Source organism: Zalophus californianus, chromosome 3, assembly GCF_009762305.2.
Source record: "Zalophus californianus isolate mZalCal1 chromosome 3, mZalCal1.pri.v2, whole genome shotgun sequence".
In the NCBI taxonomy this organism is placed as follows: domain Eukaryota; kingdom Metazoa; phylum Chordata; class Mammalia; order Carnivora; family Otariidae; genus Zalophus; species Zalophus californianus.
Window position 1 is genome coordinate 123843661 of NC_045597.1, and position 25734 is coordinate 123869394.

At 43.6% G+C, this 25734-nt stretch overlaps 1 protein-coding gene across 17 annotated transcripts in view; it reads left to right on the forward strand.

The window, feature by feature from the left end:
* Positions 1 to 25734, forward strand: part of TANC1 (tetratricopeptide repeat, ankyrin repeat and coiled-coil containing 1) — a 229698-nt gene that overhangs the window by 144411 nt on the left and 59553 nt on the right. For 6 of the 17 annotated variants that reach the window (XM_027591492.2, XM_027591496.2, XM_027591494.2 and 3 more), the window contains 3 exons: positions 639 to 743; positions 12066 to 12205; positions 13251 to 13437. In XM_027591492.2, the coding sequence (XP_027447293.1) occupies positions 639 to 743; positions 12066 to 12205; positions 13251 to 13437 (432 nt within the window). Of the gene's footprint in view, positions 1 to 309; positions 559 to 638; positions 744 to 12065; positions 12206 to 13250; positions 13438 to 16922; positions 17122 to 18021; positions 18140 to 25734 lie in introns of those variants that run through there. The other 11 variants (XM_027591498.2, XM_027591505.2, XM_027591506.2 and 8 more) reach the window with 7 other exon arrangements.

Genomic DNA, 25734 nt, shown 5'->3' on the forward strand with positions numbered 1-25734 from the left:
AGTTGAGGTGGGAGGGGAAGGTGAGAAATAGGAGTGACAGGCTCTCTCGTGTCCCTGAGTTGCATGCTGGACTGGCTGCTGTGCCTTTTTGAAGGCGGCTCTGTCATGTGCCAAGAACGCCATCGCCTTCTGTGCCCCACACAATTGCAGTGCGTCACCAGTGTGATAAAATGCCGCTCGGAGTGTGTTGATGGTACAGCCTGGCTGTTTGTAATCCTTGCCTCCTGACTTTGGAGATAGCAAGCAACCCAATCGTCTTTGTCCCAGTTAGAGACAGATTCCAAATAAAAAACCTGTTGCCAGAAGCTGTCCAGGTTTGAACATGTCAAAATCGCTTCCTTGACATACACCAAAGACAGCTATAGAGTCTTCACAGCAAAAAAGCGGCTTTTGTTTTTGTTTTTGTTTTTGTCAGAGTTGACATTCTTGAAACTGAGCTTACCCATTCCTGCTTTGGCAGCCCAGGCTGGACGTTCCCGCGTCTGTACTGAAATGACCGTGTGTGTGTTCAAGGGAGGAGAAGGGGCCGGCTCTTCCTTGAGGCATATTTGGGTCCTGGTGAGGACACATGCTGTACATGCCGAAGCTTTGTTTGCGTCTGGAAAAAATTAGCCACACTCAGATCTTTTCCACTGCAGGTCCCGTCAGGAAGCCCAAGTATGTGGAAAGCCCCAGAGTGCCTGGAGATGCAGTTATAATCCCGTTCCGAGAAGTGTCCAAGGCAGCAGAGCCCAATGAGAATGGTAAGAATATGTTTTCAATGATTTTCACCCCAAAAGATTTTACATAATGACATTCCATTTCTGAGTGAAACTTGAGTACCTCTTGTAGGAATGCTTTGCCAAACTGAATTCTATTTGGGAGGTTTTTTCCCCCCTCGGCCAGTTCCAGAGATCTGTTGAGCTAATGTAAATTCTTGGAATTATATACACCGCGTAGGAATAGTCGAGTGGGTGCATATGCATTGTTTAAGGGTTGAGCCTTATTTCCTCTCAATTTTGACCTCCCCGGCATGGGGAGATAAGGAAAGCCAGACAGTAGACGGCTTCCAGCACTCTTTTGTTTTGCTTTTTTGGTAGTCCATCGTTTTGGAGTATTCAGCAGGCTTTGGCTGAAAAGCTGACACTTTCACTGGACAAGCTTCTGATAACTAGCCTTCTTAAAAGCGTTTGGTAGCTTTTGAAAGCTTTTTGTTTTTTAAAGTTTTTCTTTAGGGAATGTTGAACTAAGAGCCAGAATAAAATAAAAGTCCAAATTAATTGAAATCTTTTAGTAAAGATATTTTATACCTTTTTTTTTCTAGATCTGGAAATGAGTATAACAGACATTACAAACTCTAGTATTTCATGGATGTATTAATTGTTCTTTATTTTTTAAATCATTTTGGGGATTTTCCATTTGTTCCATTCCCGGGCGGCAAGGGGTCCCCAACTCACGACTCCATGGTCTTTAATTTGTATGTTTTGAACTTGTATCCCATTTTCCTGTAGAGACATGTGGTTAGGAATCCTGGCTCATGTAGAGAAGCCCATTTTACCCTCAATGTAGATACCAGTTTATGTAGTAATGGTGAAAGAGAAAGCTCATCTCTGTTTCCCCTTTGGAATACCTGGCATCCTCCTCTCCCTAATTGTGGGTAGTCAGAGGTACAGCGCCTTTATGTTCTAACCACCGTGTGTGCATTTTGTGTTTCTGTGGTTATGTACTGTGGAGTGGTACGAAGTAGGACATGGTAGGAAAATGGAATAAGTAGGGTGGTGGTGAAAATAAACCTAAAAATGAGCTGGGAAGAGGAATTGGCAGAAGATAAACCTCAGCAAGGGGAGTTTGGAATGGGTGGGAGAGGAGATGGGGCCAGGAGCTAGGTGTTGTGGGCAGGGAAGAGGTGCTGTTGCCTGCATCTTGGCATGAGAAATTGTACTCTTTCCCTTCTGTCCAGGCACCAGGCTGTTTGGTTTGGGTAAGAAGCTCACAACTAGGATTTGTGCTGAGGAGGGGCAGGGCGCCAGGTGCATGGTGCTGAAGAGGGGAGAGTCCCCAGTGGTGTCTGGTTAGGATGGCCATTCTACAGACATGAGGACCCTCTTGGTGGTGAATTCATGGTGGTGGGCATTTGGTGATTTTCAGATTTCTTCTCTCATTTCTATGCTGGATTTTGAAAGAAAAATAAAAACCTGGTCCTCTGACGTGAATATCAGTTATCAGATTTACCAAGCCATTTGCCCATTTCAGAATAAACCACCCCTTACCCTCATCCCCACCCTCCAAAGCCTTTGAAGTCCTGGTCATTTATGCCCTTGGTGTTTCAACTGGCCTAGACTCCATGATGTAACCTTTCTCCCTGGTGGGGAATACCACTGAGGTCCTGTGTAGGGTTTAGGACTCCCTCTGGGGTAAGAGTTGGGGAGAAATTTAGGATTTGTATTGGGCAAAGAAGAGAGGTTAAAAAGAGTTCCGATTGTTGGGGCGCCTGGGTGGCTCAGTTGGTTAAGCCACTGCCTTTGGCTCAGGTCATGATCCTGGAGTCCCGGGATCGAGTCCCGCATCGGGCTCCCTGCTTAGCGGGGAGTCTGCTTCTCCCCCTGACCCTCTTCCCTCTCGTGCTCTCTATCTCTCGTTCTCTCTCTCTCAAATAAATAAATAAAATCTTTAAAAAAAAAAAAAAAAGAGTTCCAATTGTCAACTTTTCTCCTCTTGCCCAAGGCGGAATCAGCTATCTTTCTTGGGGGAGGCTTTCTCGACTGCTTGGCTGCCTGGTGAACTGATTCAAGTGTAAAGATTGATATTGCTGGCATAGCCTGCAGTTTGCAAGTGCACTCACTCCTGAAACCCGAGCCCTCAGATTCGGCATTGTCTGTCTCCAAGGGGACTGAAATTACGACATACCTGGGCTCTGAATACAGACCAGAAGTTTCCAGAAGTTTGGCCTAGAATTAAGAAATAGGGTACGTTTTCCCTTTAAGTATTCAGGAAAAGGGGAAGAGGTATGGTTCATGTTTGTAAGCATATGGTCTCGTGTGGATAGCCATGATGTTGGTGGAAGCCCCCACAGTTATCTGTTGGTTCATGAGAAAGTGGTTGCTTAACACAGTTCAGCTTGACAATTAGTAAAGGATGGTGTGTTTTGTAATCCCCAGGGCATCTTTTACATTTCAGTAGGGTTCATTAAATCTGCCATATTAAAGTGTAAATTTTATGTCCAGGTCAATGAACCTAAAGGAGAGGCTGAAGCAAACTACAACTAATTGAGTTTGGGTATTAACCCAAGCATGCATGGTAGACAAACCCTACTCTCTAGGGTTGACTATCAAGCATCATCACTTAAGTTTTAACTCTTAAAATTTTGTCTTAGCTTTTCATATTTCCTTTGGGCATTTTCTTTTTAATCTTTAAGATGTTTTTCTGGATGCTGTCAATGACAGCATTTCATATTCACCAGACTAACAAACTATTGAAAACAGCTCTTTGTGAAATGCTTTCAAAATTTCCCAAAGGCTCATGAAATATCAAGTTACTCCTAAATCTTTGAAATACTCTTCCCAGGCTAAGCTGCTTCATTTTATGGTTTAGCTCCATAAATTCTTGATTCTTAGCTATTTGAAATTTAAAGCAAAGCAAAACCAATGAGCACTTTGAATTTGTTCATTAATTTATAAGTAATTGTGTTTATGCAGATTTGCATATTTTAGCCATCTGGAAAGTGGGTTGTATGATATGGGCAGATGAATATTTTTATTATATGCAAAGAATCAATCTGTTGATGTTTCCAGGTGAATGTAAACTTTTTTAGAGAAATATATTCTACTTTATTCAATATTCTAAAATATTTTGGAAAAAACAGCATTTTCTACTCTGGGGGAAAAAGAATAACTTAATGAGCTCCTCAAACAAAATGCAATCCCTCCTTTTCTGTCAAGTAGTTCCAATAGCCTGTGTGTCATACAGAACATGTTCTTCACAAATGAACTTCTTATTGCTAAACCAACATATTATTGAGGGGGAGAATGTCATTTACCCACAAGACAATACCTCTGCCTTAAGGCAAAATTTTAAAAAACAACAGATAAATTAGGATTATTAAATTACTGTAGGATCACAGCTATATTTCTTTGAATTAGGGGCAACCATAATCCATTTAGGTTTGCTTCCATCTGTCATTAGCCACTTGAGCAAGCTTTGATGGGGCGGGATGAGAAAGTTTTAGTCTAATGAGTCATTGCTTGGTGAAGATCAATCTCAAAATATGATGAAACTTTTCTTCTGGCAATCTAGTTAGCAAGTAAAACTAACACATACGAAAAAGCAGAATAATTACATGCAAAGCTGTCTTGGGAGGAGTGTCTTTTTTTTTTTTTTTTTTAGATATGTTTAAGTAAGTACTGACACCTTATGTTTTTGATTATTTCAGACATCCAGCTTCTTAGAATGGTGATATGCCATTTGACTAATAGTTGATTAAGTTTTTAGTTAGATGAAAGTTCAGAAAGGGGATGTGTCTGGTATGTGTACCGTGGAAGAGAGACCAGAGGTAGGGTATCCGTTCATTCTGCATTTCCTTAAGTAAATATTAATTCTGATGCTACGAAAAGCACAATTTTAGATGCTATTTGAGATGGGTTATCAAGCATAGGTTCTTTCTTCATGGAGCCTTAGAATCTGGTTGGGGATTAAAGACCTGTATATGCAGAGTGACTGTAATGCAAAGAGGGAGTAGTGTTGACTAATCCAAGCTGGGTGCCCGTGGAGAAGCTGAGTTGGAAGGATTTGATTACCTTAAGATTTACCTGACAACAAAGTATAGGATGCAGTGGGGGCAGGAAAGAGACTAGGGTCAGGGAGATGGTTAGGAAGAGGTTTCAGTAGTGAGATAAGACAGAGTAAGGTCTCAAATTAGAACAGGATCAGGAAGGAAGAGGTGAGGAATAGGAAGATTCTTGAGAAATTGCATGGACCTAGAAGCCAGAGGAGACAAAGATGATGACTTCAAGGCTTTGAGATGACATTCAGGGGGCACTGAAAGAGAGGGAACCATCCGTTTTGGTTTGAGTTCAGTTTCAGGCACGTTGAGTTTGAGATGCTGATGGAACATCTAGGCACAAGTACCCGCTGAACAGTTGGAAAATCAGACTGGGTCTCAAGAGTTCTGGGTATGAACTTTGGTTTAGAGGGAACATGATGAAATGAGAGGTGTGTCAGACTAGGGAAAGGGTCACTGGGAGAAGAGAACGGAGAAAGGCTAGGAGAAGAACCCACAAAACCATACAGCAATCCTGGAAACCATGGATTTCCTCTCTGAGTGTCTGATGTGACAGTTGCCCCTTTCCTCCTTGTAGGACGGAGGATTAGCAAGGTCAAAATTATAGGAAAATCAAAAGAGGAGATGGCCTTTTAAAAAGACAACATTACTGTGCCTACCAGGGCTGTTTCAGGAGGCTAGTGAAGGTGAATGAATTTAAATTGTAGGTAGGTGAAAGGGAAATGGAATTGGTGGGGATAGACCATTGCCTTTTTGCTGCAAGGCTTTGAGCAGGTAAGGGGAGATGAGAGATGGTTAATAGATTGAGAGGTGTATACAACAATGGCTTTTTATTGATTTTAAAGAAAAGGGAGAATTTAGCACAATTGAAGACTTAAAGCAGAGGTTCTCAAAAGTATAGGCTATAGGGCGCCTGGGTGGCTCAGTTGGTTAAGTGACCGCTTTCGGCTCAAGTCATGATCCTGGAGTCCCGGGATCAAGCCCCCCGGGCTCCCTGCTCATCAGGGAGTCTGCTTCTCCCTCTGACCCTACCCCCTCTTGGGCTCTTGCTCTTTCACACACTCTCTCTCTCTCTCTCTCTCTCTCAAATTAAATAAATAAATAAATACATACATACATAAATAAATAATCTTAAAGAAAAAACGTATAGGCTGTAGACTTCTAGGCATCCCCAAGACCCTCACTGAGGATCTGTGAGGTCAAAACGCTTTTTGTAATGATTATTAGGAAGATATTTCCATATCTCTTGCATTGACATTTGCACTGATGGTGCAAAAGCAATTGTTGGTAAGACTGAGGCCTTAGTGCACATCAAGGTGGGGGTACCTGCTGTACTAGAGTTAGGCATAGTATTTTCCATCACCATGCACTAGCATTAAAAATAATAACTCACTGAGTAACATCCCTGACAAAGTACTGAAAATAAGGTTATTAAATCTTGACCCTAGACTGATCTTTTAAATAGTCTGTGTGATGAAAGGGGAAGTCTCCATAAAGCACTTCTGCATGCTGAAGTGTGATGGTGGTCTCAAAGAAAACCACTTGTGTGATTGTTTTAATTGCAAGCTGACCTAGCCAATTTTTTAATGGAACACCATTTTTACTTGAATGACTGGCAAACCATGGTTATTCAGAATTGGGTATTTGACACACATTTTCTCAAAAAGGAACAAAATGAGCATGTCATTTTAATTAAAACAAACTGACAGGGATTCCTTGCTAATGATAAAATTTGACCTTTCAAGTGAAAACTTAGGTTTTTGGGAATTTGTATCTGTCACCTTGAGCTTGATGGCTTCTCAGGACTTTTCATTTGAGATGTGATATTAATGTGATATTTTGGCACTTTATAATAAAATGTGTCAGCACTTGCAAGGTCTGCAAAACCAATATTTTCCAAATTACTCAATGCATGATGTTAAAAAATCATGGGTAAAAAATCATTTGACGCTTGTAACAGACTATTGACTTTTTATTGTAACAGTACAAAAAGTGTATTCATACAGATTCAAAGTCAAGAGTAGAGCTAACCTTTAAGAAATTGCTACCTGTCAAATTTTGGTGCGGTATCAAAGAAGAATATCTGTATTTGAGAAGGCTCCTCCCTTTCCCATCTACATATCTCTTTGAGGCCACATAGTTCTTCACATGCTTTAACCAAAAGAAGATATCACAACAGATTGAATGCAGAAGCAGACATGAAAAATCTAGCTGTCTTCTATTAAATCAGACATTAAAAAGAATTTGCAGAAGTATAAAACAATGCTATTCTTAACTTTTTAAAATTGAAAATATTTTTGGGGTGCCTCGCTGGCTGGATCGGTAGAGCATGTAACTCTTGATCTCAGGGTTATAAATAAGTTCAAGCACCATGTTGGGTGTAAAGATTACTTACAAATAAAATCTTTGAAAAAAATATTTTTTATTAAAAATGTTTAACATGTAGATTTTATGAACTTAAAATGAAGTAATATAGATTTAAAAAAATTCTTAGTTTCAATTTCTAGTATGATAAATATCAATAGCCCACATATGCCAAAGCTCTTTGGAGTTCTCAATTTTTAAGAGTAAACCTGAGACAAAAAGTTTGAGAACCACTGGCTATGAGGAAGGAAAGGAAGACAGGGAGAAAATAAAAAGAGATGAGAAAATTGGTCCAGAGTCTGATAGTTATCTAGACTTGAGGGGATGAGGACTTGGTAAGTGGCAGTATGACTGAAAAGAAAGAGGCTAATTCAGGAGACATTTTAAAAGAGGAAGTAGTAAGATTTGATACAGTTTCAATACAGGGTGAATGGGATGGAGAGCTTAAAGATAACTTGTGTGATAAGTACGTTTTTGTATTAAGGACTAGAAGTCAATTAATGGCAGTCAGCTCAGGTTCATGGGTAGATGCTCCTCTGTAAATACTATTTTTGGAAAATCGAGGAGGGAAGGTGCCTTAGGAGAAGGAACAGTCAGGAAGAAATAGGAAAATGCTTGTGAACAGAAGTTAGGGAGGGCAAAAAGTTTAACAAGAAGCAGGTCATGGACATTTAGAAGCGGAGGAAAGGACTAACATCCATCAAGGCTGTGTCTCATTTAACGGACTCAATTCAGAAGTACTATTTTGGAAACTCATATTAAGTAAATTGCTCAAGGTCACATGCTAGTGGATGGCTGAACTTTGCCAACAGTGTCCAAGCTCCTAGAGTTTGAGGAGGATGAGAGCAGAGAAAGGGCTTCTCTTGATAGAATGATCTTTGGTCATCCCCAGGGACCTCCACAGTTCTAACAGAGTCAGACTTTTCGAAGAGAGAATGATGAGGTGAGAAATGAAAGCAGTAAGTGTGCGGGGCGCCTGGGTGGCTCAGTCGTTAGGTGTCTGCCTTCGGCTCAAGGTCATGATCCCAGGGTCCTGGGATCGAGCCCCGCATCAGGCTCCCTGCTCGACAGGAAGCCTGCTCTCCCTCTCCCCCTGCTTGTGTTCCCTCTCTCGCTGTGTGTGTCTCTGTCAAATAAATAAAATCTTAAAAAAAAAAAAAGAAAGCAGTAAGCGTGGGCCAAGTGGGAACAGTTCGATAATTAGAAAAAGGAGGAAATTTGTTGTCTTGAACGAATAATGAGTTCAAAAAAGTTATTTAAGGCAGAAAAGTCATAAACAAAAAACTATTTTTTGTTAGGAAAGAGAAATATAAACACATTGAATATAGATAGGAATCTGTGAAACCAGAAAATGAAATAATAGAAAGTGGGCTCTTGGTGTTAGAGTTGGTATAAATAATGACCAACTTTGATATAGCATCTTATCTCAAAGATGCTTGGTGTACAAGGTATTGTCTCACCTTTTTTTTTTTTTTTTAAGCTCAAAACCTTTAAGAAGTGGTTATGGCCACTTCCCTCATGAGGAAATTGAGGGTTAGAGAGGTTCACACTGTGAGTGGTTCAGAAGAGCTTTGGGAGAGAGAAGTCATTTCTTCTGAGACTGTAGGGAAGGATGGGGGGATGGTTATAAGGGGCACAGATGGATTTGACTTTATGATGGCAGTAACTGAGGAGCTGGTCAGTTTATGGACTGTACCTGAGGGTTGGTGCTGCAGGTCCAAGTGTGAATAGTTACAAAGAGACAGGAAGTGACCCAAGAAATTCGCTTTGCCTTTCTCCACTTGATTATTCCATCATGGTGTGATATTGAGGATTCCATGAAAACATTACTGGGAAAGAATATCACTCTCTCCTTAACTAGTGGATTCCCAGGAAGTTATTCTTTCAGCTCCAAATACAGCCATCATAAATTCTTTGGATATTTAAATTCATGAGTTGTAAAGTGTTGCTAAGAGATATAATGTCTTTCTCTCCAGTTCTTATCCTGCTGGTTTTGGGTAAGGTACACTTTTTATTGATGAGTGATTTAATATTAACTACACGAATGAAAATACTTTCCACTTAGAGTGTCCCACTGGATTTTGGTTTGGGGGTCATTTTGGAGTAAGAATGAGCTCTAAGGAAATCTTACCTGACTGTTCAAATCTCAGTATTTGGTGATCGACTGTGGAAGTAGAAATGCATTTTAATTTCACAGTCCAGTGCATCAGTGTGAGTTTGTAGGCAACTCATCTCTCCCAAAATGGCACTGTCACTCTTCACCCAGGGGTCCTTCTGCCAGAATGAAAAGTTCAGAGAGAAAAAGCTGTGTACGTTAGGGGGAAATGTGGACGGCTTGATGTGGATTAAGGGATTCAAACTGAAGGGGGCTTTTGAGGGGAAGGTCACTGGAATGACATTTGAGAAAAGAGAATAACATGAAAAGACAGTTGGGAAGCTTTTGGACAAAATGAAATTGCAGTGACTTACTGGTTGCTAAACCTGAAATAAAGAACGTCTGTTCAAGCATCCCGAACCCAGGCAGGGTTTTGGAACTTTGGTGGCCTCCAAGTGCAGACTGAGTGGTTAAGAGAACAAGTTGATCATGAGCTTGGGGGAGTGTCCTGTCAGTTCACACGTTAAACCTGGGAATTGCCACAGCTCCCAGCTCGTCTGAAGGGGGAAGGTTTAGATGAGGAGTCATCTGTCTTTGCATAAATATATATGTTTTAATGAAAACCTTGGCAATTTGGGGTGTCTTGTCTGCAGACACAATGTGAAGGCAGCAGTGACTCCTCAGGGGGCACCCCATTCCCCAGGGACCTACGTGGGATGCAGGATCTCAGAGTGAGCCCCATGTGAGCGACGGGCTGTGGCCTCATTTGTCGTCACGGTAAATTCTGTGGCAGCCAAGCTCTGTGTGCCTCTACAGCTGCTGCTGCCAACTGGGAGTGTTTCTGGCACTTTCCCTGGAGTTTCAGGTTGAACCAGAAGCTAGACATTCAGGGGCACATTCACAGTTGGGGAGCAGTATAGAGATTGTGTCGAAAGGAAAGGGAGGTGTGGAGTAGAGAAACTGCTGACTTCCGCCCCCTTACCCGCTTCTTCCTCTTGCCATCTGCATCCTGTTGGCTCCCTCTGGTCCAGCTGCCCCCTGAGATAAAAGAGCTGCCCTGCCTGAGCCTTGGGGCAAGGGAGGGTGGGACAGATTCTGTTCTGAAGTGGTTTCAGCCCTTGGGTGTGCCTGGGTTTTGCTGATTTGGTTTGGTTCCTCCCTGCTTTTCCCAATGCCCAAGTACTTTGGGAATCAAAATATGGAGGAACTCTCTGGTGGGAAGCGACCTTTTGTAGAGTGGCCTTCTGGGTGTGGTTGACCTGCCCCGGGGTGCTCTCTTACCCCTTTGGCTTGGGGCCACTGCCCCTTCCTGGTACGAGTTTAACACAGATGATCCAGAAACATGTATGCTCTCTTAACTCAGAACAATCAAGCCTTGGTTATTTTACCCCTCCAGTTTTGTTGAGCAACTAAAAAAAAAAAAAAAAAAAAAAAATCCAAGCTGGCAAACCACAGTTCTTAGTGCAAACATTGGGAGCTTTTGAGAGTAAGCAAGGGGCGGGATGCTTTTCCTTCCTTGAGGATACCGCCAGCCTGGTTTCCCTTGTAGCTGCTATCCTGGGAGCATGACTGAGCAAAACTGGTATGTGAGTGAGGATAATACAAATGGTCTTCTCAGCTCTACTGGTTTTGATTTTGCGGTTCCTTATAAAAGGCAAAGTTAGCATTGAACTTTGGTGATGATATTGTAGCTCAAAGGTAACACTGCTATTTTGTTTTCCTCATGTTGTATTTCTAAGACTTATTATCTGCAGATTTCCACATCTAGGAAAAACTGGTTCATCAGTGTATGGGTCTGCGTCTCTAGATGATTAACAAAAAAGAACAAAACATTAAGATGAGTGAGTATATTACAGGTTGCGTATTATTCTTAAGTTCTAACTTCTGTAAGCAGGGTTTGCTTTATACATTATTTCATTCCCTGATGGATGCTGATTTAAAAATACATGAGAGGTGTTAGAATGATACATCATTTCGTCACCCGTAATTAAGTTCCCTTAGGCTTTTGGATACAAGGTTAACCTATAGCTCAACATTTAAACCCAACAACAGAATTCTTTTAAGTGCAAAAAGCAAGATGACCGGCTTCTTAGGGGGGGCCAGAGAAGGGAAATGTTGCAAGCATGCGCTGTGACCTTCAGGTTAACCGTGCATCTAGCATTACCGTGGAGTATGCAAAGAATACAGGCTGATTTCTCTCCATCTCCGCATGAACAGCAGAGTGTATCACTGGGCTTTGTCTCTTGGGACACATTTCGCTGGGATTTAAAATCTTTGTTTCAGAGTGGATTCCTGACGATTGACCCTTGAGTTGGAGTCCTGGTTTGGACTTGGCTGTGGCTGTGGAAACCCGCCAAAGTAGTCCTGCCCATGTTTTAGTTAATGAGAGCTTGGATTTCAGTTTTACCCCAACATTTAAGTAGCTTGGGGCTCTGCCAGCATGCCACTAGGGTTTTACTTTATCTCCGCCTCCTGTGGGCATTGGCTACCCTGTCCTCTTAGAGAGTTAAGACGAAGGCAGGCCTCTTTCTTCTGCCTCTGGTGTCTGAGGTGTACCCATTTTTCACATGCCATGGAAATAAAAATTGCTATCATATAATCACACTGTGTTCTGACTCAGGTCAAATATTTCACTCTTTGCACTTGGAGTTTCTCTTCCACTGTTTTCTTAACCTGTCACAGTCTCTTAATTAGAATGTATTGCTAGAGGACAGGCAGCATTGTCAAACTTTGTGCATTTTATGAAAATACACAAAAGCACCAGACAAGCAGCTGTAGCACGAGCTCCTCCAGATGCAAAACTGAAATTCCCCAGAGGGGCATCTTCATTGTTTTCTTTCTTTGTTCCAGAAGCAAAGGCCGATAATGAACCGAGCTGTTCGAGCTGTTCGCCGGCAGCTCAAGAACTGTTGACAAGGCTGGGATTTTTACTGGGAGAAGGGATCCCAAGTGCCACACACATAACCATTGAAGGAAACAGTGAGACCATGGTAATGCCCAAGGAAGACACTGCCTATCATACCTGCTCAGAGTATGCATGAAGGAAGCCATAACCTGCCTTCTCCCGGTCCCTGCGTGGGGGAGTCATTGTTCAGTCAAAGGAGTCTGGGCTGTTGTGTATTGAAATTTACTTCAGCAGTTTGTGATTTCTGCAGTGGGGAGGTGGGGCGAGGCGGAAGGGTGCGGAACTCAAGAAAATACCCACATTAACCTTCGAGTCACCACCCAGGGAAGAGTAGCTGAATGACTTTTAAGTGCATGAAAGAATCCCATAGTAAGGATACTCCTTTTATCTTTGTAACACCAATCTCCTCAGCTGGCTGCTTTGGGATATGCTTTCCTGTGCGTTTTTTTAGGGTTGAGATTTTGGAGGGTCAGTGGGATGAGGAAAAGATTTGTAGGAGATGAGGCAGAGACAAAATAAGATGCGAGCAAATGGTTTGTGCATGGGAGAGCATTCCGCATTCTAGGGACCCAGCAGCCTGCCTCTTCAGGGTGGAGATAGGTAACGTGTGCATGGCAGTGAGGGGCCAGAGCTCCCGCCCCCCGGGAGGGCCTATGCGAGGGTGTCATGCACTGATTGAGATGGCGGTGGCCACCAGCCCTTGGCTCTGCTCGCAGAGCCCATAAATCTTCAGGAATTGAATCAGGCTGCAGTGCTTGTGAAACATTACAAAAACAGAGTTCCCAGGTTTTCCGTACAGAGGTCAAAGAACCCATTTGTCTACTGCAGACTTTAAATGAAAGGAAGTCTGCCTGTTTGCTATTTCTATTTTACGAATGTGCGTTCCCACTAAATTATTTCTAAGACGGTCCTTTTAATAAAAAAAAAAAAAATCACAGGGGAAGGGGACAGAAGAGAGATTTCTCTTTTAAAATTTGGAAGGCCACATATATATATGAAGCCGCCTCACTTTAAAGACTGTTTTCCATGTTCCTGTTTTTAGTTTTATTGCTTTAGCGTCAGAAACAAAAGACTGTGTAGAAGCGTCCTGTGTGAAGCCGCGCTAACTCCTCCTTCCGTTCGTCTTGCAGTGCACAGCTCTGAGCCAAGGCATCAGTCCTTGCTCCACACTAACAAGCAGCACCGCATCTCCTAGCACCGATAGCCCCTGCTCAACCTTGAATAGCTGTGTCAGCAAGACGGCAGCCAACAAAAGTCCCTGTGAGACCATTAGCAGCCCTAGTTCCACCCTGGAAAGCAAGGACAGTGGAATTATAGGTAAGAAGCACACGGCTCGGTAATGGGACGGCTCGATGCACGTCGGCCAGAGCATTCACCAGGCACTTCTTCAGAAGATTTTAGTGTGGTCTGTGAAGGTTGGTCGGCCCGGGCTGCCCTGCTCTTTGCAGACTGCACGGGCTCCACGGATAGCTGAGCTGATGAAGCCTCCGCTCTTACGTTCCTTGGTGTTTATTTTTTATAACCCTGGGCTCATTGGGTGAAAAAAATTTCCTGATCAGACGTGACGTGTGAAGTTACAAAATCCTACCTCCTCATCGATTAATTCCATTTGCTGGGCATCTGGTCCCACTAGGGCATAGAACTGGGCAATAAAATCCCTGCATTTCGAGGCCTATTCCCAGCCCCATTGCAAGGTCATTTATTTCTTCACTTATTTCCAGGTGTTTGTTCTTTAGTTTCTTTTCATGGGATCTGACCACTGTTTTTGAGGCGTGTCCACCCTGTGCCCCCGCATACCCACACTCACACCAGTAGGTTTGGTTGTCCTGACCTGTGGATCAGGAGACACAGATTCTAGTCCCGACTCTTACTTAGGGTGCTTAGCTAGGTCAACACATGCATAACATTTGAATTCTTTGCATACTTCTTTCCTTCTCTGTTAGAGTAAGGATTCTGATTTCTTCAGTAGTTTCTGGTCTTGGGTACACATTAGAATCAACCAGGGAAAAGAGCCTTTACTTTTCACATCCTTTCCCAGAGTGCCTTTCCGTTTCTGAAGGTGGGGTTGTGCATCTGTGTGTCTCAGGTGTCCAGCATGGCTCCTTTCAGATAACAGATGTGTGGGACCGCTGAGTGGATTGTACGGGCCCTCTTCTGCTCCTGGACTGCTGTTTAAAATTGGTACTCTGCTGAACATTCAGCTGCTTCCCTTTTTCTGACTTACGCACATGTCTTTGCGGGATATTTTACGTTCTAGTAGGGCCTGAACCCCACTTACTTCCACATTAGTATGTAATCAAAGGGAATGACATTTGAGCTCCTTATTTTATTCAGTCATCTGCTACTTCAAGTGTAATTTGCAAAACCAAGTGGCAGGTTCATGCATTTCATATTTTGGAGGTTGCCTCAGAAGATCTGTGAGATCACTGGGGCTGGGTGGTGGGCTCCCTGGTATAGACCTCACTGTAGCTTTCTCAAGGGCCCTTCGCATAAGGACGGCTACCTCTGCCCTCAGTTTTCACTTGGATCAGCCTCTCTGGTAGGTTTTTGTTTTGTTCGGTTTTGGTCATCTTATTGAGATGCAACCACATACCATAATATTCACTCATTTAAACCACTGAATTGTTTTCGGTCTGTTCAGTTGTGCAACCATTGCCACAATCCAATTTCAGAACCTTTCACCCCCAAAAGAACCCCGTAGCCATTAGAAGTCACACTCCATTCCCCTTACACCCCTAGCCTTGCTCATTCGGTAGTCTGCCATCTGTCTCCGTAGATATTAGCTGGTTCTGGACATTGCATTAAAGTGGTGGCTTGAGGTTTTCGTAGCAGATTTAAATGCTTTCACTTATTCCGCTGATTTCCTCTTCCCACCTAACTCTGCTTCTCCACCTGCCGTTTAGTCCAAATAATTTTTCCCAGTGTTACTTCTGTCCTCACACCCTCTCCGAGCTCTCCTCCACTGCCAGGTCTGTGGGGTTCTGCAACAGCCAGGTGACTCCCCTGACGGCATTTACTCTTCTGAAATGTCCTCTCCTCCCTACAGTTTATCTGCCTTCAAGGAGTTCAGTGCTGCACGGTTTTTTGGACAGCCATTTCTGTCTTCATTATATGATCTGGCATCGGCATTGCATGCCTCTGATTATGACCAAGCCAGTGTCTTGTTGTGACAGAAGCTTTTTCAGTGACCAAAGAGGACCCTCATACATTCATTCTCTCCCCACCCCCTCCTTTCTCTCTCTTATTGAGATACAGTGCTGCAATTTTAAAAGTATTCTAAAGAGGGGAAAGAAAAGTTGCCGGTTTGGTTTTGGTTTTCTGTCTTGCCAAAGGAAAGATTGAGCTGCAGGGATACCAAGGCTTTTAATGAGAACTTGGTTGAATACATCCATCCAATCCCAGAGCACTTAGTCCCTCTATTTACATGCTCTTCATAGCACCTCAGTGTTTTCCTTCAATTTACTTGATCTTGTTTTATTATTTTTGTCTCCATACGGAGGGGAAGGGGGTGGTTCCCATTTATATTATTCTGGCTATCTGCTGGGCTCCTGGCATGGTGTTGGGAATGAAAAATTAAGGAAAAAAGAATTGTTGCCGCTGTCACGTCGTATCGAAGGACAGAATGTTTAGTTGGTTTCTAAAGAAGCTATGCAAGATTCCCGTTCCAAGTTGGCATTGTCATGTCTGTTAATGTCACCTGTATTGTAAGCTGTGTCTTGTTCAAGTTAAATGACACGTTTCATGTCATTGAGGCTGTCCTTCATTCCTTGGCTACAGTCAGACAAGTTCCCTTAGCTCAGCTTCACATAAAAACGGTGACAGTTGAGATGAAGTGGGAGTCGTGAGGAAATGAAGTCCCCCCAGCTTTGGAGGTGGTGCTTCTCACTGCCTTTGCTGGTCTCCTGCAGGGAGTAAGGACTGTAGGTGGCTGAGAGGCGAGCTGTGTGCTGGTGACAATGTTCCTCTGTTCGCTCTCCTTCCATGACGTGCAGAACTAGAACCTATGCCCAAGGGACACATGGGGGCTGTGGTAGGGAGGGGAAGGAGAAAAGGCAGGTATTTCCTCTCTGGGCAGTTAGTAGCCACAGCTCTTTGAAAAGGCAGGAGTTGGGGGGGCTGGGGAGGGAGAGCGCTTCCTCCTCAATCAGTACAGGGTCCGCAGGTTTCATAGCCTCCTCACGGAGCAGGGATCTTGACTCAGTTGTGGTTCTGTGATGGCTGGGGGTAGGGTGTGTGCTTTCTCCGCCTGAGGAACATGACTGTTTTTATAAGGTGTAGCCTGGGAACGGCAGCCTTTAGGCATCTTAAATATTTAACAGAATAAAATATTCAAGAACACAGTGATCTTAGTGGGCAAAGATAAAGGTGAAGATACCTTGGCTTCCTGCTTTGGAAGGCCTGGCAGCTGCTTGGTATAGGCCGGTTAGGATCCATTTGCTAAATTCCACAGTCTCTGGGGAGAGGGGGAAGAAGTTTCCATTGAATTTTCCATTTCAAGTTGTTTCAGATATGTCCACCCCTAGAGCTTGGGTTGGAGTGGCAAAGGTGTCAGGGGCGGGCTGGTGACAAATGCACACAGTTGGTATGGCGTGACGAGCTTTGGGGGGGCTGCAGGCGCCCACATGGGGCTCAGAGCTGTGTTTACAGTTTTAGTACTGTTTATTTAGGGCACCTGGGGGAAATTTCAAATAGTGTTAACCCATCCTTAGAAATTCTGAGCCCTCTTCTTAATATGTAAGCTGATTACCATCAGGGTGATTATATTTAATCTACATATTTTTGCCCAACAGATGCCATGTAGGGAAGGTCGCATTCCCACAGGGTCACACGGCCTTTTCGGGGCTGCCACGGACTACCCTTCCTGTGTTCTGTCCCTGCTGGTTTTGATGCATTGCAGGTGAAGAGGATTTTCCTTTGAGGAATGGCTGGCTTAGTGGGAGAAAGGACAGAATCATGACCATTTGAAGAATTTATTGGACCCCTTCCAGTCTCTCTGTAGAGGTCAGTCAGGGCTTTGCAGAACCTCCATGCCCTCTGTTCCAACTTTACTGTGTTATACAGAGGGGAGTCCCACTTCATCCTATTTGAGGAGTTGCCAGTTCCTGAAATGTTCTTTAGGAGTATAATAATTCTGTCATGTACAAATACTGTCTCAGCTGGATGGGCGTAACTGAATTCCCTACAAATATATATATTTTGAAAGTAAAATTTCCTACTCTTGACAGATTAAAATCGTTGGCATTACCTAGAAATTAGTATCTGATTTTTTAAATTTGCAGTGTGAAGACCTTCTAAATGTGAAACTATCCCCAATCAGCATAAAGTAGCTTCTTAATAACTTGCTCTAAAAGGAAAACTTTGCAAAGAAGTGGCTTTAATCGGTGTTTCCTCCATGCCTGAGAATACATTTTTTTCTTAGTGACACTCCTTTGAATAAACTTGCTTCCAACTGTTAACAAATGGAAATTGTAAAGTGTTTTAATCTCAGCTTAGAAAAAAAAACTAGGTGTACTCACTAGAATGTGTATGAAAGCCCATTTGATTATTTATTTATTTTAAAAAGATTTATTTATTTTCGAGACAGTATGCGAGTGGTGGGAGGGGCAGAGGGAGAAGGGGAGAGAGAATCCTCAAGCAGCCTCCCTGCTGAGCGTGGAGCCTGATGTCAGGCTGGATCCCAGGACCCCGATATCATGAGCTGAAACCAAGAGTTGGCTGCTTAACCAGCTGAGCCACCTAGGTGCCGCCCCCAGTCTGGTTTTTTAAAAAGCATCACTGAAAGCAATGGGTTTTAACAAGCACTTTTTGATTTAAACATACTGTGTAGTTTTTGTCTGTGTCCATATCATGATCAATATTGTGTGTGTGCGTTTAAAAAAATGCACACTTTCTTCTATTTAGGAAGAAAGGGAATGGATATTGGATGAGGAGAAACAAAACCTGGTCTTCCTATCAAGATTAAAAAAAAAAATCCTTCCTATGTATTAATAATAAATGTGCCCAGGAGAAGGACTTACAGGTAACAATTAGAAAAATTCTGGCTGAGTAAGAGACCGTTAAAAGTTAGTCACCTGTCCCTTCCAGGCCCTTCTCTACTAGCTGCTTGTACCTGCTGGCATTTATAATCTCCAAATTACTTTTGTAGTATCCCAAATCTGTTTCTTTTTGAGAGTTGGTGTTAGGCCAGCCCCACGAAGGAGGAGGGGTGTTCCAAGTGGATGGTGTCCACATCTCCCCCACTGGGCCTGTCTCCTATACACAGCAGGTGTGTTGTTACCTGCCCAGCTTCCCAGCGCCTGAGCCACCATATTCCACCAGGCCAGATAGCTCTCAGGAGATTAAGTGCTCAGAATATGAAAAGGGTAAAGAATTTAGGCTCTTTCTGCTGCCTTTCCCCTTTCTCTGGTGGGGAGGTAGGGTGTGGTTTGCGTTTGCTCTTTCTCCCTTTGAAGGTGGAAGGCAGGTGTAAACTTAGGCAAGGGAATACCTTCACAGAAACATTTCTCCTGCAAAAGTGGCTTGCAGGAAATACTGGGTACTGGATTAAGGTCCTGCTAGTGCTTACTAGAGTTTGATAATGTTTGTTTTTCTGGCCGGTTGCTTAGGATATTAAAACAAAAGTTTATTGTGGGCTGACTTTTATCTTCCTGAGCCTCGACTTGACTCCCTCCTAGGCTTGTAAAATGAAAATGATTTCAGAGGTAGCTAGAGACCTTTGGTTCCTTTTATTTCCTGGACTTCGTGTCCCAAGGGAGTTGATCAGATGTGGAGAGAGGCCTACAAAGAGGAATTAATTGTATTTTATTTTCATTTTTAACTTGTTGTAAATCCTGCCCTTTTGATTTTATGCTAATCCAAGTTTGTTGCCACCTGTATTGCCCTGCTTGCTGCTAAACTGAAATGCTTTGAAATTGATTTGGTAATAACTGTTTAGAGTGTTTCAGATCTGTGTTAATATTCATTTTGCTACATTGCCTGCAATTTAAAAAATCATCCTTAATTATAGAAGCTTTTTTTTTAATTTTTTATCTCTTGGGTGAAGGAGGAAAATTTGCCTTTACATATATAATTCGGTAATATACTTACTGTGGGAAAGAAATCCGTAGCGATGATTTGGCCTGCTGAATGCCTGCTGTACTTGTATTCATTCACGCTGTGGTTGGATTCTTCAGGCGGCTGTTCTGTGGGTGTAGCAAGCATTTATTGGTACCTACTGTGTACCAGGAGCAAGTTTGTTCAGTACTGGTACAGTAAAGCTCAGGTACAGTATGTTTCAAAACTTGTCCACCTGTGGAACCAAAGAGTGGTCGTCTGCCCTTGGAGACCTGGGCAAGTTGTCAGTTACTGAGAAGGGTTTAAAACATGGCCATGATCGACACCTCTTGATGGAAGATGCATGCTATAGGTGCATAATAATACCAACCGCTGATAGTGCCTTGTGCTCTTTTCTGGAAGAGTCCACGACTCTGCAGAGTCATTGGACTATGTCTGAAGCTCCGGTGTCCATGCCTTCAGTATACAGGTTAGGCAAAGCTAGGAAACTTCACGTTGTACAAATCCACGGGCTTTTCTCTGGAGGCTCCTACCTGCTGTGTCAGACTGTGTGGGCAGTGTGGCCTCTTCCCCTCCTCCAGTTCCCTGTCCCTGCTGACCCTTGAGGGGTTTCCACAGTCCAGGGGACTGGCAGGTGCTGCTATGCACCATGGCTTGGGTCCCTGGCCTTGCTGCTTGTTGCGTGTCTTGCGCAATGCCAGGAGCACTGAGGCGGAGATGTGCTACGGAGACCTGTCTGCTACGAGCCCGAGCATGGCGCCCCTGGGCAAGGCCAGAAGGAGAGCCAGGCTCTGCGGTGCTTGACACAGGCCTGCTTTGGTCTCCCAGCAGCTGTGGAAGAAGAAGCCAGAAAGTCCCCTGGAGCCAGAGGTAACTCAGGCCACCTTCCTGGAGTCCTCTCCTTGCTGGGCTTGGGGAGGTAAAAGCAGTCCCTCCAGGTCAGCCGCCTCTGTTCCCTGTGTGGTTGGTTAGCTTGCAGGGGGCGCGGAGGGAGAAGCCTAGTCTGGCCTTTCTGTCTGAAGGTTTCAGGCAGGCTGGTTTCATCTCTGTAATCCTTCCCTTCGTCACTTGGGGAAATCCCAAATATGTCGTGGCAGCCACAACCGTGTGTAAGATGTTGGGGGCGAACAAGGGAAGAAGCGAATCCTGGCAGGCCACGATGGCCAGGGTAATGGGCACGGTGCTTCCCGCACTTCCTCTCTGCTCTTTACCCAGTCTCATTTAGACCCTGGTTTCTCCTTTCACAGGTGTTAGTGATCTTTATTCTGTCGGGTCAAAGGCGGTGTCCGCGGAAGCTGGGTTTTCTTTTTTCATCCCCTTCTGCCACTTTTCTAAGCAACCATTATGTCCTTTTCTTATTTGATCTTTCCAGCGTTTTAACTTTTAAAACTCTGTGTCAACAATTAAACTGAATATAGAAGTTAAAAAATGTTTATGTTTTCAGTGCTACTTTATTTTCACTGTGTGGGGGGGGAAGACATTCTTGGGTACTCATGAGATACTAGGCACTTTACATACCTGCCTTTGTGTCTGATTTTCTCCACAACCCAGGGAAGGACAAAAGACTCTCTTCATAGAGCCCTGGCTTTGAAAACGGAGAATGAAGACCAGTCATCTGTGGAGTGCTTGGGGAAAAAAAAAAAAAGTCAATTTCTGGATTTTTTAGAAAAGTCTCTTCAGAAGTTTTTTTTGTGTGTGTGTATTATGAATTAGGGTACTGCAGGTACATGACTTGTAAATGCATGTATTTGGGGTGCATGCTCAGATTCTTCTGATAGTATGGTGTGATCAGAACAGTGCAGAGCACCACGGCAAGGCTTCAGGCCTTACGGAGCTTCCCACCCGTGGGGCTGGTCGGAGCATTCAGTGAGCTGAGAGATGACAAGGGCTTAGAACGGAGCCCGTACGTAGTAAGCACTAATATATTTATGGTAGCCACTGCTGTGATTTCCTGCGGCTACTTTATACTTAATCCCTCCCCAGTGGATTTGAAATACTTACAAATAGACATTTAGCAAAATAAGATTTTTTTCTCCCCACGAAGGTGTGACTTGAGAAGAGGGAGTAGAGCAAGTGAACGAGGGGAGGGAAGTGGGGGGATGGGGAGAGGGAGGCCCAGGCTTCCAGGTAAGGACTGAGTAAATCATGGAGATGGAAGGCACAGCATTGGGAATACAGTCAGTGGGCTTGTAGTATTGTATGCAGATGGAGGGTAGCTACACTTGCGGTGAGCACAGCATAATGTGTTGAGTTGTTGAATCGCTATGTTGTATGCCTCAAACTAATACAACATTCGTTTAAACTTCAATAAAAAAAAATACAAGAGAAAAGATGAAGTCGGGAGTGAGTTTTGTTAGATGTTTTCATTTTGCTTCTCAGTGGGTAGGGAGTTTGACAATTCCTAGTAGCCAGTATAAAGAGAAACTCAGGGGCACCTGGGTGGCTCAGTCAGTTACACGTCTGCCTTCGGCTCAGGTCATGATCCCGGGGTCCTGGGATGGAGCCCCGCATCGGGCTCCTTGCTCAGCAGGGAGTCTGCTGCTCCCTCTGCCTCTCCGCGCCCCCTCCCCCCCCAAGCTTGTGCTCTTTTGCTCTCTCTCATTTAAAAAGAAAAAAAAAAAAAAAACTGAAACACATAAGTTGATGTTTGTAATGTAGAGACAAAAACGTGCCCTTCCCAGTATTTGGCCTGGAGAGACTTACCTTTTGTAGGTCCTCAGAGGGGGAGAAGCCAAAGTTTGAACCCAGGCCCTGTGCACTTTTTACCTCATGACTTTTCTCCATCTCAAAGACAGATGAATTCTATTCTACCTGTGTGGTATCCATTTGATGTCAGAGGCCCTTAGTCCCTAAACAATTCTGGACTAACACTGTACTCATTGTAATTTTCTTCTTAATGTTCCTTTAAACCTATAACCTGATTTAGATCCTACCAAACTACTTATTGGGCCCTGAACTTACACTCATTTTTTAAAATTCTATTTCAAGTATACATTCAACATATGAAAGAACCTTCAGTGGACAAAGAATGGGGTGTAGCAAAGCTGGGAAGGAGAAGGAATACTGTTTTATTGCAGTACTTTATATAGCAAAACATTTAATGACTGAGTAGGTCTATCTGTCTCTCCCACCTCCTAGTCAACCGGTAACTTGTCCCGGCTACTGTGCACCCATGACTGGCTTTTCTCCACTAGCCTCTGCCTGAGGACTACTGTTTTTAACAAGTGAGACTTCATGAACTGCAAAATACTTTTTAGTCACAGACACTTAGAGAACTCTGGCTTGTTGAGAGTTATGCAAGGCAAAGGGAGTTTTAATATAGTGCGTGGGCAGGCAAAAGGGCTGGTATTAGACCTACCACTAACCGTGTGTGTGTGTGTGAGAGGGGGGGGGGGGAGGGAGGGAGGGAGGGAGGGAAAGCAAGATATAGAGCAAGAGAGATTAGTTTCTCCCAAGTCTGTTCCGTATCTGTAAAGTGGGTTGATGGTTCTCAGCCTGTCTACCTCTTCTCCAGGGTTGTGGTGATCATGTATGTCCTACTATGTGTTGGACATGCTTTGGAAGTAGTGTAACCCTATGCACCAGTAGGTCTAGTTAAATGTGCCATTTACTACAGAGGAAGAGAATGTGTGCTGTCCCTGGTTAAAAGGAGTTTTCAAATGATACAGAAAGTTAGAAGTAGCACGTGTGAATCAGTGAGCAGGACCAAACAAACCTAAAGTAATACTAAGTTGTGAGAAGTGAAGCCTAAACTCATGGCTCGATAAAACTTGACGCCTGATAAATTGCCCATTTAACAGAATACTGTATGTTGGAAGAGGGGTAGAGCCCCCGTCTGAATGATGGTGGCAAGTCTTCGTTGACAAAAGCTGGCATCTGTACTGGTTGATGGAAGGAAATGCTAGAATGTTTGAGTTGTTAGGGAACTTGAAAGAGTATCCGAGTCTCCAGAAAATGTCAAATGTCACATAGATTTTGGAGGTTTTTTTTTTTTTTTTTTTTTTAAGTCATCATTGTGAAGATGTTGCTGTAGTTGTGTATGTGTCTGTTAACTTGAAGGTGACTGGTTAACTTGGTTAGGAGTTTGAATTTGGTAGCCTGGAAGAAAAATCGGTATTTTTGAGTAGCCTGTCCTTGTTTTAGGAACCAGCTTCTCTTCCTTGGTGACTGTGGAGCTGCCCTATTCAGTGTGTTTCTTGGGTTGTATGGGGAAATGTGTTGGGCCTTCACCTGTCCCCTTGAATCTGTATCAGGGCTTATTTGTGCCGAACGAAGATGGCGCTTTGGGGCTTCCAGCCGTGTGGGCTGCCTCTGGCACCGGATGGCAGGGAGAGAACCTTGTGAAGTGGGGCAGCCTCAGGGGGAGGGCCTGTGGCTTCAGAGCTGCTCACCTACCTGCACAGTGCACCGTGTGTCTTCGCTGAACATCAGGAGGGCACGTGCGAGAGTCTCCTGTTCAGAAGCACATTATAAACTTCTCCTCCTTTTGAAATGCAACCCCGTCTCAGACTTCCCCCCACCCCCAACTTTCCTCCTCAGGACCTGGGCACGTGTGGCTGTACGGTGAGAGCAGGACCTTCAGCCTGTCCCTGTGGTCTGGGACCCCTGACCAGGCCGTTCCTGTTCCCACTGCCTGAGGCCGGACCTAGGACTCAGGGTGTTGGGGGTGTCACTCTGCAGTGCAGGGCACTGAGGGAAAGCAAATGCAGACAGACATCACTTTGATTTTCTGTGTGTTTTTTCCCTTAAGTGTATGTGCCCCCAAATAAAACTACCACAGAGGAAAACCAAACAAATCACTCTGACACATTTCCTGTAACTCAGATGTTGGGGTAGCTTGGGAACCTAAGTATGTCTGAGTCCCCAACACTGGACTTACAAAGGAAGGCTTGTAACAATTCACAATCACAACTTATTAACAAGGTTACCATTAATCGTTATTAATAAGCAATGATCTCATTAATGAATTAGACTATGCCTATGAAGCATTAGCACAGTCCCTGACGTATAATAACCTTAAGTAAATGTTACTGGCACTGTTACCACCACCACCAGCATTTTCAGGGTGGAAAGAGTCCTACGTGCCATACTTAGGCTCATATGAGTGGTCCACTTAAAAAAAACACACACATGACTGTGATTGATTCCAAATAGATGGAGAAAATTAGTTTTAATACTGTTGACAGAATGCTTGGAAATGCCGGGAGTAATGGCAGACGCCAGTGATGGGCCCATCCCAAATCCCCTTAGATTGTGGTGGAAGACAGAATATCAAATCCTGAATCAAAAACAATGAGATTAAGTGTAGTGTCTCTGACCACCGTTGGAAGAGAAGTGTGTTCATTTGCTTATTCAATGAATAAGCAATCATTTATTGAGGACTTAGGATGTGCCAGGTGCTGTGCTGCTCAGAAGAGGGAGATACCCGATGGAGGTAGGTGGTCTGAGGCTTCAGCACACAGGAAGGATTTTTGAATAGGGAGACAAGCAGTGGATAATGAGTCCAGACCGGAGCAGCAGGGGTAAAGACCATTCTAGAATTGTGACAGAATATATCCTGTGGCCACAGCGAGGAAATTGTTTTGTCTGCACTTCTAAACCTTTAAAGAGCATCGTAAAAATAAACAAAACAAAACTCAGACCCTTTGATCCTGGATAACAGGCTGTTGGTGCTAATTCACCGGCCTGCTGCTAGTGTGTATCATCAGGTTATGTTGATGAAGTAGCTTAATCCAGGTGGCCGAGTTCTCCACGCACTCTGATCTGCCACATCCCGTTGGCTGTCTCCATTAAGGGCCTGGGCTGTGGGGATCCCAACAGGGAACACAGAGGGATCAGAGGACATGGCCCTTGTTCTCAAGGACACAAGCCAGTGTTGGGTCCATGGTAACCTGGGCTTGCAAGGGGCTCGGGTGTTTAAATTGGAAGTGGCTGTTTGTAGAAGCCACGTAGGGCGAATATTGCTGTTTTCTTGCATCATATTCCTCCTCTTTTGCCAAGATGGTTTTCCATGCTGGTTTTCTTTCTTAGAGGCTAAATTATAATTCTGCAGTCCAGCATCCGTTCCCATGCTTGTTTTCTGTGTGCTGGGAGGTCTTCTACTCCATGCTGCTAAAGGAATAAAGTTACTCTGTCCAGTTCATCTTGAACAGCTCTTATAAAGTTTAATTCTAAGGATCGAATTCTCTGCTTGACTTTGTAATTGTATTTTTGTTGTCATAGATTTTCTCCTCCATCTTTTCTGCATTAACGATTGTATTGCCTTGTCCCCCTCCCCCCTTATACAAATATTAATTTGGGAAAAGATATTTATAGGCTCAAAGGAATTTAATGAGATATGAATTCTTCTGTGAGCAATTTATCTTTGTTAAAAAGAGAAGATACATCATCTCTAAATTACATGGATTTACTGTTAACTCTCAGATACTTTTAGACAGCTTTTTCATTATCTTACCAGCTTTTTTCCCCTCCCCTGTAGAATGGCTTAGTTTATTTTCCTTGATAAGCAGCATTCCTCTAATTTACCAAAATACATTGTATGAAACATACTTCGATAAAAAT